General features: G+C 32.9%; 1 protein-coding gene and 1 pseudogene across 4 annotated transcripts in view; both read left to right on the forward strand.

Moving 5' to 3' along the window:
- Positions 1–17,610, forward strand: part of Trpm7 (transient receptor potential cation channel subfamily M member 7) — a 106,655-nt gene extending 89,045 nt beyond the window's left edge. For 2 of the 4 annotated variants that reach the window (XM_048793113.1, XM_015480669.2), the window contains 11 exons: positions 466–536; positions 2,146–2,180; positions 4,473–4,498; positions 6,384–6,434; positions 6,512–6,577; positions 7,182–7,465; positions 7,587–7,669; positions 7,837–8,042; positions 13,693–13,744; positions 13,840–13,946; positions 16,144–17,610. In XM_048793113.1, the coding sequence (XP_048649070.1) occupies positions 466–536; positions 2,146–2,180; positions 4,473–4,498; positions 6,384–6,434; positions 6,512–6,577; positions 7,182–7,465; positions 7,587–7,669; positions 7,837–8,042; positions 13,693–13,744; positions 13,840–13,946; positions 16,144–16,274 (1,112 nt within the window). In that variant the 3' untranslated portion in view covers positions 16,275–17,610. The remainder of the gene's footprint in view (positions 1–465; positions 537–2,145; positions 2,181–4,472; positions 4,499–6,383; positions 6,435–6,511; positions 6,578–7,181; positions 7,466–7,586; positions 7,670–7,836; positions 8,043–13,692; positions 13,745–13,839; positions 13,947–16,143) is intronic. The other 2 variants (XM_048793114.1, XM_015480670.2) reach the window with 1 other exon arrangement.
- On the forward strand, positions 8,049–13,730 carry LOC125613314 (annotated as a pseudogene).
- Positions 17,611–18,815: the final 1,205 nt, after the last annotated feature.

An 18,815-nucleotide genomic window follows, 5' to 3' on the forward strand; every position in this document is an offset into this window, starting at 1 on the left:
GGGGGGGGGGGGGGGGCAGTGGAACAGTCTTTGTTATAGCAAGTATTGGAAACAGACCAAATATCTACTAGTAGGAGTTTCTTGACTTCTCTAGGAACAAGAGGGAAACAACTTTTACTCATACTTTTTTTTGTAACACATAAATTTGTACACTTTTTTTGTTTGTTTGTTTGGTGTATGTGTGGTGCTGGAGATTGAACCCAGGGCCTTGTGCATGGAAGGCAAGGACTCTACCAATTGAGCTATATCCCCAGCCCTGCAACACATAAATTTGAATACTCAAAATAAATTGAATAATTTGGGGGTTTGTTGAGCCTCGTGCAACTCTTGTGTTCCATAGTGTTGGTAATAAATTATTTTATGAAGATTATATATAGTATACCTAGAAACACTTTTCATTTGATTAATCAATATTTTTTTAAATTTTAGTTGTTTGAGTTTTTATCTTTTCTAAATTTTTTTCAGCAGAAAGCAGTGGTAGAAGACCATCTACAGAAGATACTCAGGATGTAGATTCCAAAGCAGCTTTACTACCGGTTTGTAGATTTCTATGAAACAAATACATGTAAATGAATACATATTTATTAAAGAAAAGTTAATTGGTGGTGCTGTTCTATATGAAAATTTCAAAAAAAATTTACCTTTGAAAACTTTAATCAATGTTTAGTGGCAGTTATAGAGAAAATTTCTTTTGTAGTATATAGTCAGGAAAAATTTTTGCAGAAGAAAGAAGGGCTGGACCTTTTTGTTTGAGTTAAAAAAAATAATTTCATGAGCTTATTCCTAGCCATTTGATTTTGCAAATTCCCTTTAAAAGTAAGACATCTGACATCCAAAACAAATAGCTTAGGAGAAATAAAAATTTCTTTTATAGTCAGATATGAAGAAAGCAGTGTTAATATAAAATATTAACTTGATAGATTGTGTTGCTAAAAATCATGTTATTAAACAAATTTACATCAATGGAAAGGAGTTGGCCGATGGATTTTCACAGTAACCGATCTTCCTTTTTGGAGAAATACATCCTGAACCTAAACTGCATGCTATTGCAACAAAGTCCCCTTGAAGATGACCTCACAATGCCAAATTAGAAATTTATATTAACAGTATCAGACACCTAATAACAATAGTAGTGTTTTGGGTTGTAGATAATAAAATAACTACATCTAAAGTGGTTAAAAGGCATAAAGGAACATATTTCAAGACATGAGGAAAGGAAAAAAGATACTGTGCTAAAAGACTGCCAAATTTGAAAAGAATCTAGAAATTAAGAATTAAAATGGGTGTGGTGGCACACCCTATAATCCCAGCAGCTTCTGTGGCTTGGGCAAGAAAATCACAAGTTCAAAGCCAGCCTCAGCAACTTAGCAAGGCCCTGTCTCAAAATAAAACATAAAAAGGTCTGGAGATTTGGCTTAGTAGTTAATAAGCACCACTGACACAAATAATAAATAAATACTCAATAGGGGTTAGATAATCTCTTATCCAAAGAGATTACTAAACTGCATCAGAATACATCAGAAAACAAAATGGATAGGTGGAAAATACGTTGAATGTGAAGATACATGGGAAGTGTATCTATTTGACTCAGAGTAGACAAAATTTGAAGAACTATAAATGACTTAGAATATGTAAAAATTCAAATTCAGGATCCAAACTAGAGAAATAAAAATATTTATACCTAGAAACATCACCAAATCTGCTGGATAAAAACCATTATATATACAAAGAAGGCTAAGATAAAATGCCTATATATCATTAGCAATTGTTTTTGAATTTCATTGTTTGCATGATTTTAATTTTTCTGTTTGTACTTTGATATTCTTTTGGCAAGGGGCACATTATTTTTAGAATCATAGGAACAAATGTATATTTTGTTACAGTAAGATTGTCATCAAACAATTTGTAGAACTAGAAAAACTATGCTGTGGGAAATAAGACTCCTGAAATTCTTTATTCCACCTTATGGTAGTTATATACATTTATTGTCTTATAAGTTCATTTATATGACACAAGGACTTCATATTGAATTTTTAACCCCTCATTCTTGAAACATACTATAAGAAACAAAAGTGTTAAGCACTTATGTTTCATCTAGAGATTTTTGGTTTTTGAGTTTTTGTTTGTGTTTGTTTTTAACTACAGGATTGGTTACAAGATAGGCCATCAAACAGAGAAATGTAAGTAATCCTTTTTTCAGCTCTTTGCATTATCTCTTTAATGCTCCTTTATTTATAGGTGATTATTATTCTAGCATCACATTTCTTTATATAGATGAGATTGGGAAACATAGTTATACTTTATAATTACATTCTACTAAATCTTCCTAATAGTGAAACAATTTTGATTTGATTTTTTTTTTTAATACTGAGGATTGGACCCAGGGCCTCCTCACACATGCTATGCAAGTGCCCTACCATCCATGATTACTTAGTCTTGTTTCCAACTTGTTCTTGAATAAATTTGTTGAAGTTCTGTACTTAAGTTTTATATATGATTAACTTCTCTGTCCGTCATTCTAATCAAACTTTGCAGTTTCTTTTGGAAAATACTTTGATGATTAGAGCAGTAATACACAGTGTACATTAGAGAGTCTGTATATAGGAAGATTCGCTAAAAAACTGATAGGTAATCCAGAATCAAAAGGTGGGAACAAAAGGAAACCTGACAGATAACTGTCCTTGGAAAGTGAAATTTTTTACTACAGATAAAACTTAAGGATAAAAAAGAATCAAAGATAACTTCTGTGTGCCTAACTAGGAAGTAGTATTTTAGGTTTTCTAAGCAAATTTTTAAAGTCTTGTTTTGACACTAATTTGATCCTGGAAGCATGGAGGGTTAACTCTCTGATACAGACCACTTGAGAAGGAAAGCCAATTTGAAGAAATTATACATTCCAGTAAGAATCTGAAATGGTTGTGAATATATAGAGAAGAAAATAAACCATGTGCTACATAGGTAAGCAGCTCTTCAAAATGTTTGAGTAGCCTAGCCCTGAGTGGCATTTAGAAGACCTACCTTCATTCAGACCTCTTCAGGGACTGTTATCTTTTATAATCAAAGATACAGGATATAAATACAGAATAGGTGACTGGAAGTTGATCTGAATTCTGGTGTCTTAATAAGGAAATGCTGTCTAACACAGTTGACCCAGAGAAGTATCCAAAATGTTGGAGTTCGACTTTTTTAGTGCCGAGAAAAAGAGTGGTTATTAGCAGCAGGCAAAGGGATAATGCTTGTGTCAAAATAATTCCTGTATGCGAATAGTTATATGCTATTAAGGTAAAAATCAACCTTTAAGGTTGGATGGAATATGAAAACTGGAAAGAGAGGCTGCCATAAGCCCTTTACTCCCAAGATCCTTTTGGATCTTTTCCTTTCAGTCCTGAGCAAGGCTGCATAGCTGTATATATGGGTAGAGCAAAGCCTGGAACCCATTTTTCTGTTCTCATTCCACTCTTCTTTCAACTATATGTGGGTCTCTTATTTTGCATTGGAATCCTTGAAATTAAAAGAACTTCCACATGGGAATGGGGTTGTGGCTCTGTGGCAAAATGCCTGCCTCACACATGTGAGGTACTGGGTTCCATCCTCAGCACCACATAAAAATAAATAAAGGTATGGTGTCCATCTATAATTTAAAAAATATTTTTTTAAAAAAAAGAACTTCCACTTGTTGCAAATAGACATTGTTATTAAAAATATTTTGAAGATTGTACAAAAAATTGACATTTGAAATTGAATTCTGCAGAATGACATCTATTACTGGTCTCTTGAGTTCCTTTCCCATCAGTACTATTGGAGTATTTTTAGAATCCTGGAAAGTCATTTCAAGACATTGTTATCACAGTGTAATGAATCTCCTACAAATACAGAAGTCATGAAATATTTTACTTAGTTAATATCTTACTTTCAGTTTGACACTAAACTAGGAATGATGTTTATATAGGAATAAACTGAAGATACAATTTATCAATAAACTGACTCACAATAAGGAAGGGGTAGGAAGAATAGTAGTACTTTGGATTAGACAACGGGGAATGAAGGGAAGGGAGGGGGAATGAGAACAGGAAAGATAGAATGAATTGGACATTACTATTCTATGTGAATATATGATTACACAACAATGTAATTCTACATCATGTACAACCAGAAGAATGAGAAAAGTTATACTCCATATATGTACAAAATATGTCAGAATACATTCTACTATCATGTATAACTAATAACAAGTAAAAAATATATTTTAAAAAACAAATAATCAATAAAATAGTAGATGCATATGGATATATACATATCTATGTATGAATTAATAGTTGACTAAGGGAAAATGGCAAATATTCAAATGAATGTGAATCCAAACGTCAGAATACTCGTGATAGTCCTGTAAAATAGAAAAATTGAATAGTAGCCAGAACTAAAATGTGACACAGCTTTATATTATGCTTTTTATTGTTTTTTTTTTTTTTTAGGCCATCTGAGGAAGGAACATTAAATGGTGAGTCTATGTGGTAAATTTAATATGAAAAATTGAAAATCATATATGACCTATTAAAGTCATTTGTGACCCTTTTACCCTAAGCAAGAGATTTTAGATATCCAAGTTCAAAAAAGCCAAGGTAGCTAGAAAATTTTTCCCAGGAGTTTCTCATTAATACAGATGTTTTGCAAACAAACCAATGAACAATGATCTGTTTTCTGTCACTACCACCCTTTTATCCCTATTGCTCAGACTGTTTCTTCTCTACTGTTCATTGTTCTAGTAAATTCTTTAAGCCAGATATGTGAAACTTGAGGAAGTTATAATTTACTGCTTTGACTTTGCACTTCTAATCGTGTGCTATTGCATTTACCTCTTAGTATTTCTAGAATCCATCCTCTACTGTATATCCTACTGTGTCTTCAGTTTAGACTATCATTTTTAGTATAAATATACATTAAGAATAATTCAATAAACCCTCAGGGAATTCTCATAAAAAGAGTATACCCATGTAATCAACACCCAAAAAAACAGAATATTGTCAATATCCCAGCTCTTTTCTGGCTTCTTATTACACCCCTGTATTAACACAGTGAAGTCATGTTGTGTGTGTGTGTGTGTGTGTGTGTGCGTGCACACTGTGTGTGTGTATATATATATATATGGAATCATACAATATGTAATATTTATGTATGTCTGGCTTCTAGTTATTTTTATGAAATTTATCAATGTAGGGGTGTATTGTGGTAATTTGTACATTCTTGGTACTTCATGTATTTCCTTATGTGAGTATATTAAATTTATCCATTCTAATATTTGATGAGCATTTTAGTAGTTCCCAGTATATGGCTCTTCTGATTTCTGTCATTATGAGCATTTTTGTTCATATTGTTTGGTAAACATAAGTACTCCTTTCTGTTGGTTACATGCCTAGGGGTGGAATTGCTGGGTTGTAGGGTATGTACTATGTTCATATTCAGTGGTTACTGCCAAATAGGTTTTCAAGATGGTTATACCATTTTCCGCTCCCTGCTTTTAGTTTTACTTCTAGCCTGTGTTCTACCACCAAAATGTTTTTTCTAAAAGATCTCATTTTGTCATTCTTCTGCTCCATATTTTTCTCGCTGTCAGTCAATAAAATCTATTTGCTTTCTAGTGTGGCATATTAGGCTCTTAACAAGTTGATATTCCTTGCTTCTGTAGCTTCACCTCCTTCAGGTATGCTTATACTCTTGCTCATTAATTTGTAATCTTGGCTGCATATTCAAATCACTTGTAGAGAATCAATCATGATGATACATACTTACAGAATTAGAAATAATTTGGACTAAGGTCTCTGTATCCACTGAGGAATTTAAAACACTTATGGTCATTGTGATGAATATAAATTAGTTCAGTTCATATTAAATCATTTCCCAGTGTAGTGTTCAGTTTAATACTTTCATACCTTTGCATCTTCTTGTTCCATTTAAAAGTGAAAACTTCAGAAAATTTAGAGATGAGAGTGTCTCTCTGGAGAAATGTATTTCACATTCCTGAAGTTCATCTTCTCATGACGGACTTGCTAAAATGGTTACATGGTTACATACCTCAAACCCCAAAAGTCATAAATAAAAACTCTTTTTTGAGTGGGAGGAATTGGAAGAGTACGGTTTGTGGCAAGAGAATGTGAAGCATCACGCACTTCTTCCCTTTCAGGTGTCTGGTGTATAGTAACCATCTAATCTGGCATAATGGGGAAATAAGGCACATAATGGTCGTATTTCTTTACTTATTTTTTTCTATTTTTATGAGGAGAGGTTACTTAAAGGATATATAGGGTATTATATGAAAATGTCTGAACAAAAAATAATGTTGCACTAGTACTTTTAAAAATAGTCTCATTTGTGTATTTGCATTTTAGGTCTTGCTTCTCCATTTAAGCCTGTCATGGATACAAATTATTATTATTCAGGTCAGTAATATAAAAGACAAAATTTAGTAATATTGTGAACTTTTAGAGATTTCATTATTTCTCTTATTTTTATGCAGCTGTGGAAAGAAATAACTTGATGAGATTATCCCAGAGCATTCCATTCACACCTGTGCCTCCAAGAGGTAAATCTCAAAAATAAGGAGATGAAAGGGAAAGTAAATTTTTCACTGATTTTTTAGTTATAGCATAGAACATGGGTGGGGACAAAAAGAAAAAGGATCACTAAGAAATGTCAATTTCATATAAATTCTTAATTAGTCTACTACATAAGAGAGGTATACTTAAGTAGAAAAAAAATTAGAAGTTTTTAATTTCTCTATTACTGGCATACCCACAAAGAAAGGTGTACTGTAATTCAGGAAAGTTCTGCCTAATAACAAAAGCATAGATAAATTTATATCACAGGATCTGTGGAACAGATAGCTCTAACTTCCTCCTAAAATTTAACTCCGAGATGTTTAGAATTTCAGTTGCTTTCTCTAAGTTTATCTTTAAAATGTTCATTATTTCAAAAATGTTTTGTCTTTATACATGAATTCAGAGATATTAAGGAAGAATATTGATTTCCTGTCATTCATCATACTAAACTTCTAAAAAACTATACTTCTTTCATTTTATCTTCTATTTATTCCTTACTTACCCAAAGATACCTGCAAATTTTTATTCTACTTTGTCATTTTTAAGGACTCATAATTTGATTTTAAACTCTGTCCATTCACGTTGCAGGTGAGCCTGTCACGGTGTACCGATTGGAAGAGAGTTCACCCAGCATATTAAATAACAGCATGTCTTCTTGGTCACAACTAGGCCTCTGTGCCAAAATAGAGTTTTTAAGTAAAGAGGAGATGGGAGGAGGTTTACGAAGAGCTGTTAAAGTTCAGTGTACCTGGTCAGAACATGATATCCTCAAATCAGGGCATCTTTATATTATTAAATCTTTTCTTCCTGAGGTGGTTAACACATGGTCAAGTATTTATAAAGAGGATACAGTTCTGCATCTCTGTCTCAGAGTAAGTATCAGTGAATATATAACTGTGTAATGTAAGAACTTTGTTTTTTCACTTCTAGAGTGAATAAGCAAAATCCATTTTTAGTTTAAATATTAATCAAGGGATTTCCCTTCTTCTATAGGAAATTCAACAACAGAGAGCAGCACAGAAACTCACATTTGCCTTCAATCAAATGAAACCCAAATCCATACCATATTCTCCAAGGTAAACCTTTACATTTTTCTATGGTATTTTTCTGTAATATTTTAGAATTATGTGGCTAGCAGTTTCTTGACCTTCATTATTAATGTTAAATAATTTATTCATGATCCAGATCAATTAGAATTTTCTTAACCAAACTGGTGGTAATATCTGTAACTGTTTTTCATAAGGTTCCTTGAAGTTTTCCTGCTGTATTGCCATTCAGCAGGACAGTGGTTTGCTGTGGAAGAATGTATGACTGGAGAATTTAGAAAATACAACAATAATAATGGCGATGAGATTATTCCAACTAATACGTTAGAAGAGATCATGCTAGCCTTTAGCCATTGGACTTATGAATATACCAGAGGGGAATTGCTGGTACTTGATTTACAAGGTAAGTTTATTAAAATATTGCTATGGTGAAATTGTGTAATAAGTTCTTACCTATTTATGTGTTATTGAATCTGCTAATTTAAAATCTTAGATTGATAGAAGCTATAAAATAAGTCAATCAGCAGTAGAATATGGCCATCAGGGCTTTGAATAATGAAATTTGGCTATCTTAATTGTTGTAAAGGTAAAACATTTTGATAAGCATATGCAGCCTTTAGTATTTCATCAGCTGAATTTCTCAGTTTCCCAAGTGGTCTCTCCACATGGCTAAGTAGCTTGGGCTTTCTCACATAGCATGGTAGTTTCAGGTATTTGGACTTTTTACACGGCAATTGTTTTCTGTTAGGGAGAAAGTAGAAATACTTAGGGCTAGGCCCACATTCCTTGCTTCACATGTTTCCTGGTCAAGGCAAGTCTTTTGTTGTTGTTGTCATTGTTGTTTTTATTACTGGGGATTGAACCCAGAAGTATTTTACCATTGAGCTACATCTCCAGCCCTTTTTATTTCTTATTTTGAGGCAGGGTCTCACTAAGTTGCTTAGGTACTTGCTAAGTTGCTAAAGCTGGTTTTGAGCTTGGAGATTCTCCTGCCTCCGCCTCCTAAGTCACTGAGATTACAGGCAAGCACCACCAAGTCCAGCACTCAAGGCAGGTTATAAGGGCAGCTAGGATTCAGGGGAAGGAAAATATATTCCAGCACTTGGTGGGTGGTAGAACAGTATATAAACAGGGTATGAAAAATTCCTCGCTGGGGTTGTAGATCAGTGGTAGAGCACTTGCCTTGCACGTATGAGGCCCTGGGTTCGATCCTCAGCACCACATAAAAATAAATAAATAAAAATAAAGATATTGTGTCCATCTACAACTAAAAAAATTTTTGAAAAAATTCTTTACAACCATTTTAGAAGATAACTCTGATGTACATGTGAAAGAAGAAAAAGAAATTGTAGCTGTGAGAAAACAGCTTTGCTTGAAGTCATGTCTCTTCAGCTTTACAACAGTGTCAAAGGAAAGTTAAATAGGCAATTAGCATCCCTCTGCTTGGATAATATTTTCATATATAATTTTTCTTCATAAAGAACAGCCTTAATTTCAAATGTAAACTCAGATCATATTTTTAAGTCACATAAGAATAATTGTCTAGAATGTTTATCATTCAGTAACTCTTTTCATTATACAGATACCAATGTAAAAATTTATTTAAGGGGCTGGGGTTATGCCTCACAGATGTGAGGCACTGGGTTCGATCCTCAGCACCACAAAAAAAAAAGTAAATAAAATAAAGGCATTGTGTCCATCCTCAACTAAAGATATATTTTTTTAAGTAAGTAAATAAATAAAAGCATTGTGTCCATCTACAACTAAAAATATTTTTTTAAATTTATTTAAAAGCAAACAGTTTATTGATTCAGCTCAGTGAAAATTTGTGTAAATATAACTTTTTCAGTAGTTCATCATTTTATGTACATTACTAACTTGGTGTGTAGTATATAGTAAAAACTTGTATATAGTAAAAACTTGCTCTTTTATTAGTTAGGTCAGCTATATTCTTATAATATTCTAATAAGATTCTTCAGTATGTATCTCTTAATTTTCTTCAAGTTGCAAGTAAATGAGACCAAACAAAATTTCCTGCTTTATTTTTATTTAATTAAAAGGGTGGTAATTATTTTCAGTGAGCAAAGTACAGTTGAATTGACCCTTAAACAACATGAATTTTAACTACACAGATCTACTTAAATATGGATTTCTTTTTTGCAGGTTTGTGATAATTTTTAAAAATTCACAGATGAACCATATAGTGTAGAGTTACCAAAAAAATAAGAAAATGTTAGGTATGTCATGAATGTATAAAATATCTGTAGGAAATAGTCTATTTTATCATTTTACTACCATAAAATATATTCAAATTTATGATAAAGAGCTAGAATTTATCAGTATTTATGCATACAGGGTGCACATGGTGCCATTGCAGTCAAGAGAAATGTAAACAAATGTAAAGAAGTTGTCAGCCTGGGGATATAGCTCAGTGGTAGTGTTTATCTACCTAGCTGCACAAGGCCATAGGTTCTATCCCCAGTACCAAAAAAATAAAAAATTTTTTAAAAGGTAAGAAGGTAAGAAATTTTTAATAAATGTAAAGACATGATATTAACTCATAACTGCATAAAATTAACTACAACACATATTGTATTACTATAAAAATTTTATAGTCACTTTCTCCTGCTAGTTCAGATGTTCCAAGCATCCATTTAAAATGCTGTGTGACCTAGTGTGACAACATATACCTATAATCCCAGCTACTCAGGAAGCTGATTCAGGAGGATTGCAAGTTCAAGACCAGCCTGGGCAACTTAATAGACTATGTCTCAAAATAAGAAAATAAATAAAAGGGCTGGGAGTATAGCTTAGTGATAGAGCACTTGCCTACTGTGCTTGAGGCTCTTGGTTCAAGCCCCAGCACCACCACCCAATAGATAGATAGATAGATAGATAGAGTACTGCAGTTCATCTTAGAAATTGTAATCTCTTGACATTCTCCTATATTCTTCACTGTATAATACATAATATATGTTAATCAGCTATGTTATCAGTAAGCCTTCCAGTCAACAGCAGGTTATTAATTAAAGTATTGGGAGAGTCAGAAGTTATACACAGAAGCTGAATGCATTGGCATGAGCCTGTAATCCCAGCAATTCAGGAGGCTAAGGCAGGAGGATTGCAAATTTGAGGCCAGCTTCAGCAATTTAGCAAGGGTGTAAATAACTTAATGAAATTGTGTCTCAAAATAAAAAGGACTAGGGATGTAGCTCAGTTATAAAATGCCCCAGGGTTCAATCATCAATACCCCAAAAAAGAAAAAAAATATATATATATATATACACAGAGTTTGATTGGTAGTGAGTGGCAGGCCTTGGCCCTTGCCTCTAACTTCATCACTGCCAACACTAAGCCTGGCATCATGGATAACAGATGGAGCCATGTTGCAGGCAGCCTCACATCAGTGGTACCCACCAGCCGAGACAAAAGCAGACAAGAATCTCATCACAGGAAAAATTTTGGGAGCAGTTAAATAAAGGTTCAGTGTAAGAAATGGATACAGTTTTATTAACAGGAATAACATCAAGGAAGATACATTTATATACCAGACTACCATAAAGAATAACCTAAGGAAGTACCTTTACAGTGTAAGAGTGAAGGCTGTGGAGTTTAATGTTATTAAAGGAGAAAAGGATAAAGAAGCAATAGACGTGATGGTCCTTGGTGGAGTTCCAGTTCAAGGCTGGAAAATATATACAGTAGACCGTAACCATTCAGTCATAGTCTTTGTGCATTTACCAGCAGATTTACCAAAATAGTGGGAAAAGAATGAGGGATATGAGAGCATTTCTGAAGGCCAGTTCCAACAATGCTGGTCCTTCTGCAGGTGAAGATTCCCACCTTATTACATGCAGAGACCCTATGCGTCGACCACAGTATTCCAATTCTCCTGTACAGGGAGAAGTGATGGAGGGTGCTGACAACCAGGGTACAAGGTAGACCCATGAGACAGAATGTGTATCAGGGTTATAGACCACGATTCAGCAGGGGTTTCTCTCCAAAGACATACTAGAAAGGACGGCAATAAAGAGGATAAGGAAAATCAAGGAGATGAGACCCAAGGTTAGTAGCCATCTCAGCATCAGTACTGCTTCCATTTTGGTTACCCCACACAGACACCCAAAAAATCTTAAATCACAAGATGGCAAAGAGACAGTCACCCATCAGATGAGATTTTGCTCCCTTCAAGACTGAGCAGGACAGGGTTTATTAAATGTCTGCTTACTATCTCAACCATCACCTCAACACAAAGAAATGAATATGAAATTCCAGCAATAAGATAAACAAAAAGATTGGAGCTGAGTACCATAAGTGCTTGCCTTTTGCCCAGATAACTAAAACTATCTGCATTATCTATGCAGTGTGGGGCTTTTCTTATTTTTACCAAAAGATTTCTCTTTTTGGTAATAAGAAATATGTTTGTTTTTGTTTGATCTAGTTTTTCTCAATACACTTTTAAAGGTTTTTAAAACTTGCTCATATCTGGTCAAGATTTTTAGGGACCTCATTTTTAACTTATAATGAAAGTTTGCAACAATTTTTTTTTTTTTTAAGTTAACAAACAGCAAGCACTTGTTAATAAAGAAAGACCTGGAAAAACTTTTGAAAATATTATGTGCATATATTTGACTGCACAGGAAATCAGTACGCCTACCCTTACATCATTCAAAGGTGATCTATAATTGTGATTTTCTTTATATAATTAATGTGTTCATAAAGCCTTTTTTTTGATGGACACAATACCTTTATTTTTATGTGGTGCAGAGGATTGAACCCAGTGCTTCACATACGCCAGGCAAGTGCTCTGCCACTGAGCCCCAGCCCCATAAAGCCATTTTTGAAGGAATATTTTAGATGATTCCTATATAATTTAACATTAAAAATATAAACAACAAAGTGTTCCCATCCTTTATGTTTCTTTACTTCCATAAAGACACACACAAATGAAAATACCCCCTCCTTAATTTTTTATCATTTTGTTGTGTTGTGATGGTTTTCCCAAAACTGCGATCAGGAGATGTATATTTTTTTCACTTGTTTTTGCCACCTAACAATATACCATGGACATATTTTAGGTTGTTATTTATTAAATCTAAGTTATTTCTTTTAATAGTTTTGTGATAGTCTGTATAGCATTTACATCCTTTATTGACACTATAAACAGTGCTGCTGCAAACATACACATGTATTGCTTGCTACTTTTATTTCCATAAAGTAGGTTCCTAAATGGGCTTAGTAAAAAGAAAAAGCAGTTTTTGAAAGTACCTCCATAGAAAGCTGAATTTATATTCAGCATTGTATTCAAATGCCCATTTCTTTACAGACTCTCCAGTGTTGAATATTCCTTATCTTTGCCAATCTGTTGGGTGGAAAAGAGTATTGCATTTTAATTCTGATGTTTTTTTTCTTTTGTGGATAAACCATTTAATTAGGTTTCATTCTAATAGGTTAAATTTGCTGATTATTCAAAATGTCAGTAGGTGGTATTTATATATGAATATATGAGAGACTAGAAAGATTTAACCATGCTTTTAATAACTCTGGAGGGGGCTGGAGCTGAAGATGTTCATAATCTTACTTTTTATGTTCTGAATATCTTTATAATTTTATTACATATTAACATGTGATTTTTTTTTTCTTAAATCAAAAGTGTTTCTTTTAAAAGTCCTATGGATTTATGCTTCTTTATGTACCAAATTGTCCTTTGCTAATAACTAAGGTGGATCGAGGGCAGACTGTATAGACCTTTCACATAAGGCCCTGTTGAATCAGAAACTGGGTACCAATAGGAGCTTACATGCCTACTTTCTCACTTTGACATTTAACTCTCATTCACATCACAGGATCTATGTCTGTTCCTGGTGGGATGCCGAGGTTATAAATCAAGTTATGAAATATTAAGAGAGAAGAACTTATACTCCTTTGAATAATTTTAACATTGTAATGATGGATGATGTGGTAAAATAACCTCTAGACTTTTATTATGCAAACGTCAATGTTAATATCAATTATGTAATAAAAATTTTTGTCTTTTTTACATATACATAAAGGTGTGGGTGAAAATTTGACTGACCCATCTGTGATAAAAGCAGAAGAAAAGAGGTAATAAGTTTTAACAATTTCATTAAGGCATATTTTCAGATTCTACATTTCTGTTTGCATAAATTTTCTTTTTTTTTTTTTAATCAATTTCACAGATCCTGTGATATGGTTTTTGGCCCAGCGAATCTAGGAGAAGATGCAATTAAAAACTTTAGAGCAAAACATCACTGTAATTCTTGCTGTAGAAAGCTTAAACTTCCAGGTAAAAAAAATGTCTTAATATAGTACATAAATTGTTAGCCAAGGTAGTTACTACAATAGTAATAACCAATAGTAATAACTACTTGGCTAAGGTTAGGTAGCCAACTAATTTGGCCAAGTTAAGGCTAAGGCTAGAGGTACAAATATTTGATTTAATGGTCTCTAATTTTTTCAACCTCAGCAGCAACCCAATCCAGTTCCCTTCTTTTGTAGATAGTGTAATTAGTTGAGATTACTTATGATTACACCCATTGGTTAATAACACAATCAAAACTGAGCTATAATTGCATATCTCTCTACTATTCTTGGTATAGTACAGCTACATATTAGTTTGTATTCCCTAAGGCCATACTGCATAGTCTTGAAGTAAAATTTAATTAAAAAAAAAAAAAATACATGTAGTTGTGAACGTGTATTTGGGTCATTTTATGTAGACTATTTTTCAGATTAAAATAACAGTTCATATTTTGAGTATCAGTTCTTTTTTATATTCATGTAAAGGTACAAGAGTGTAAGCATGACCATGCTTGATTTAAATTATAAATTTGATATTACTGCATAAAGGTTTCTAATTCTATTCTCATCTGTCATAACTCCTTAACCTGTTTTGTCCCATTATCCCAAATGTGGAACACTTATAAAAACATGGATATAGTATATATAATATGATATAGATTATAGTAAGAATATTTTAATGATTATAATGTGATTATATTTCTGACATATTTAAATACAATATTTCCAACTTATTTTAATACACCTGTGTCAATTTCATTGAAATGTTCACAGAATTGAAAACTTAGAATTTGATGGTTTAAGGGTTAAGTGATTTCATCCTGTCTCATGGCTATAAATGCATTTTACATACTGACTGTACCAAGTTTATCTAAAGACTTAACTACTTTCTTGTGCTCCTGTTTCTGATATCCTAAAGTATCTTTATAGTAACATATCTATTCCAGAGCTCTTGATTTTTCATCTCCCACCCCTACACACAAGTCTCCACTTCTACATTTCACTAATGCTTGACCCCGCTAGCTGCTCAACCTCTAAATTAAAACTATCCAGTGTCTTTTCCCTCACTTTTCATGACCAATCCATCAAGTTCTATATACTCTTATTCTGAAATCTCCCCTAAAATTCATCATTTCTTTTTCATTTTAATTGGCACCATCTTGTTTCTTGGATGGCTGCCATTTACCCCTAACTTCACATGTCCATTAGAATATTTATTTAAAACAAATCAGATTATAGTTCTCCCGTGAGACTGCTTAAAACCTTCCAGTAGATTTATTTTAATCTGTGTTATACATCATAGTTTACATTCCCTAAATCAAGGGTTGGTGAACTTTTACAAAGGACAGGTAAGTGTTTTCTACTTTGTGGCCATGCGGTCTGTGTCTCAGCTACCTAATTATACCATCACAGTGCAGAAACAGTTGTAGACAATAGACAAAGAACTTGGCTGCATTGCAGCAAAATTATTTATAAAAATATGCAACAGGCCAAATTTAGCCCACAGGTTATAGTTTGACAATGCTTGGCCATCAACTGCTGCTTGACCTCATTTTCTGCTAGTCTTCTCACTTGCTATACATAAGTCACACTGTCTACATGCCACTGTTAGAGTATATCAAGTCTTAATTCTTTCTTAGTCTTTATAGTTAACCTTCTATCTTCCTAGAACATTCCTTTTAGAATTTTAATTTACTTCTCAATATTCAGGTCTGTACTCAAGAGAGTCTCTTCCTCTGGCTTTTCTGCCCAGCCCTGTCTGAAAGAATCACCCTATACCGTCTCTCATCTGGCCCTTATCATACTTCATCATATTCTTCTCTTCAAAGCACTTGTTACTGTTTCTAATTGTATTGTTTTTCAATTTGCTTATTTTCTATCATCCACTATAATATAGGCTCCATGAACAAGGACCTTGTCTGCCTTTTCGTTTGTATATTCCCAAATTTATATGAATGGCTGCTGATTAATAATGATCAGTGTGTAATAACTGTGTTTGTTCAATGAATGATTTCATTTTTATGTATATAAATTTTGTGATCATTAAATATATAACTGCAGAAAATAAGGTCTAATGTTTAGAGGAAAATTTATTAATAAAATGTTCTTAATTCTCCATTTCTAAGAAATACTGACTTTTTTTTTGTTGTTGTTGTTGTTATTGTTCGGGTTGGTGAATGTAGATCTGAAGAGGAATGACTATACACCTGATAAGATTATATTTCCTCAGGAAGAACCTTCAGATTTGAATCTTCAGCCTGGAAATTCCACCAAAGAATCAGAATCAACTAATTCTGTTCGTTTGATGTTATAATATTACTGAATCATTGGTTTTGCCTACACTTCCCTCAATGTTACTATGTCACTTTCCTTCAGGAAGAAATTGTTAATATAGAAAAGGTGTGTGCAAATTGAATTTGTTGACCCCAGCACAGTTTAAAGGTCAATATTCTTTTGACCTAATTAGTCAATTAGAAACTCCCTATAGAATTCAGTGGACAGCTGAAGAAATTTTAAAGGTAATGGAAAATTAGTATTTAAAAATTTTGAAGGGCTCTTAAGCAGAGGGTGTCATTTTACTTAGTTCTGATGAGGGTGATGATTCCCTCTTATGTGGTGCAATACCATTAACCAAAGTTAGGTGTCTGTGCACATTTTATTGGCAGCTGGTTTATTGCCATTCAGCTAGAGAAATGAAGAAAACACTTAGCCTTTGGTTAAATGGCAGTCAGAAGTCTTCCTCGCTGTGTTCAGTGATGTCACTAACTCTCTACTAGATGCTTGTTGGACATGAAAAAGGTGACTTCTAATTCTAGGTTCATGGAAATATAAAAAGCCTCAGCTGAAGACCATTTTCTAAGAAAGACTTTATTTATGAATCAGGGTTAGGCTCCTTATTTAAAGATAGAGCCATTTTTTTTGTTAGAGCCCAATTGTGCAAAAGTATTAGTTTTTTGTTTTGTTTTGTTTTGTTTTGTTTTTTAACATTGTCTTATCAAGCCACTGTTAAGCAGAAGAAAGCCATGGTAAAAGGAGATATTTAACTCGCTCTTCAAGGGAATGAGAAAAGTTACTTTTTCCCTATCTGTGTCTGTAGTGGAAGTTACATACTTCCCCAAAGATGTTATTGACCAGTATATCAAATCAGAATGTAAAAGTGAGCTCTTGCTTTTATTTAAAATTATGTGGGAACATCTGAACATGAATGTTGTTTGTGGTACTTATTTAAGAGATTAAATGAATTGGATCATCATTATGTGATGTCGGGAGATTGCAATGCAACTATGCCAATAAAATGTAATTTAACTGCCCCAGATATTTTTGAATATTCAGCGACAACAAGAAAAGCTTTTCATCTAAAGTTTTATGCTTTGATTTTTTTCCTTTTTTTTTTTTTTTTTTTTTCTTGTTGTTTCCTAGGTACTAGTTTTAATTATTATTTGGAAGGGAGCAATGTAAAGCTTATTTGTATTCAGTAGTGTATCTCATAGATACAGACAAGGCAAGCAGAGATAAGCTGTTTAAATAGTGTTTAATATTGATGGGGGGGGAGAAAGAAAAAGTGTATTACTTAAAAGATATTATACTATATACATTTTGTATATCATTAAATCTTTAAAAGAAATTAAATAAATTTATTCTTGTTTACAGATGTTTAGTGAGTTTAATCATTCTTAAAAAATTTTTGACATTTTCAGGATATCAGTTTATTTTCAGAGTAATGAACCATTTTTATACACCTATGCTTTTTGATGTCCTATTTGTATGATGTTTAAATGACACTTGTTTCCTGTACTGTTTTTTTTTTCCTTAAGTTTCTTGCTGATAAGAAAAGGTGATTATCTGTTCGCATTTAATTTCATGTTGCTTATTTTCACAAGATAATAATAGCTAAGAATTAGTTTGTACTGTTTGTCAGGCATTGCTCTAAGTATTTCGTATTTATTAATTTATTTAATTCTTATAATGATTTTATTAAATAAGTATTAAGGATTGTTATCCTGTGTTGCAGATTAGAAAATCGAAGTGCTAGAGAGGTGAAGTAGCTTTCCTGAGATTTTTGTACTTTAGTATGTAGTAGAGTTAAGATTCAAACTCAGCCAGATTGTCTTTCCTCTGTGCTCTTAAGCCACATGTTTTATTGACTCTCAAGCATAGTGACTAGGTGGTTAGCACCTAATCACTGATGGCTTCTGTACCATTTCCTGCTCACTCTGCTGAAACAGATCTTCTCCATTAACCCACTAAGTCCCAAGTTTTCAGTTCTGAAAATATTTTAATGAAATTGATATACGTGCATTAAAATAGGTCAGAAGTAATAATTTAGAGCTTATATATAATTTGTTAATATTAATAGCTTTAATGAATATTATTACTATTTACCTATTGCTTTTCTCAAAATAATAGAACTCTAAAAAACATTTATTTCAGAGTTACCTTGATTGATATATTTGTTGTACAATTTGAATTTTGCTTGTTTGTGATGCTGGGGCTTGAACCCAGGGCCTTGCACGTGCTAGGCAAACACTCTGCCACTGAACTACATCCCCAGCCCTTCAATTTGTGTTTTTTAGGTATTCCTTAAATGAGCTAATGGGGTGACTTTTTTGGTTAATTCATGACAGTAAAAGTTTATCTATAAGTTGCATTTTTCACCATAAAGAAAAATTATCACTGCTCATTATATTACTCCATGGTCAGAAATTGTCATTTGCTAAGTCTCTAAATTTTTTTCTTCTTAATCTCATCCTCTGGAGAGAATGAAACACTTTTACTAGATTAATTCTTTGAATTTTTGGAATTCTCTTCTGCAGTTGTTCTCTAATAATATGCCTTCTTCAATCTGTTGATGCAT

The sequence above is a fragment of the Marmota marmota genome, unplaced genomic scaffold (genome assembly GCF_001458135.2).
Source record: "Marmota marmota marmota unplaced genomic scaffold, marMar, whole genome shotgun sequence".
Lineage (NCBI taxonomy): Eukaryota > Metazoa > Chordata > Mammalia > Rodentia > Sciuridae > Marmota > Marmota marmota.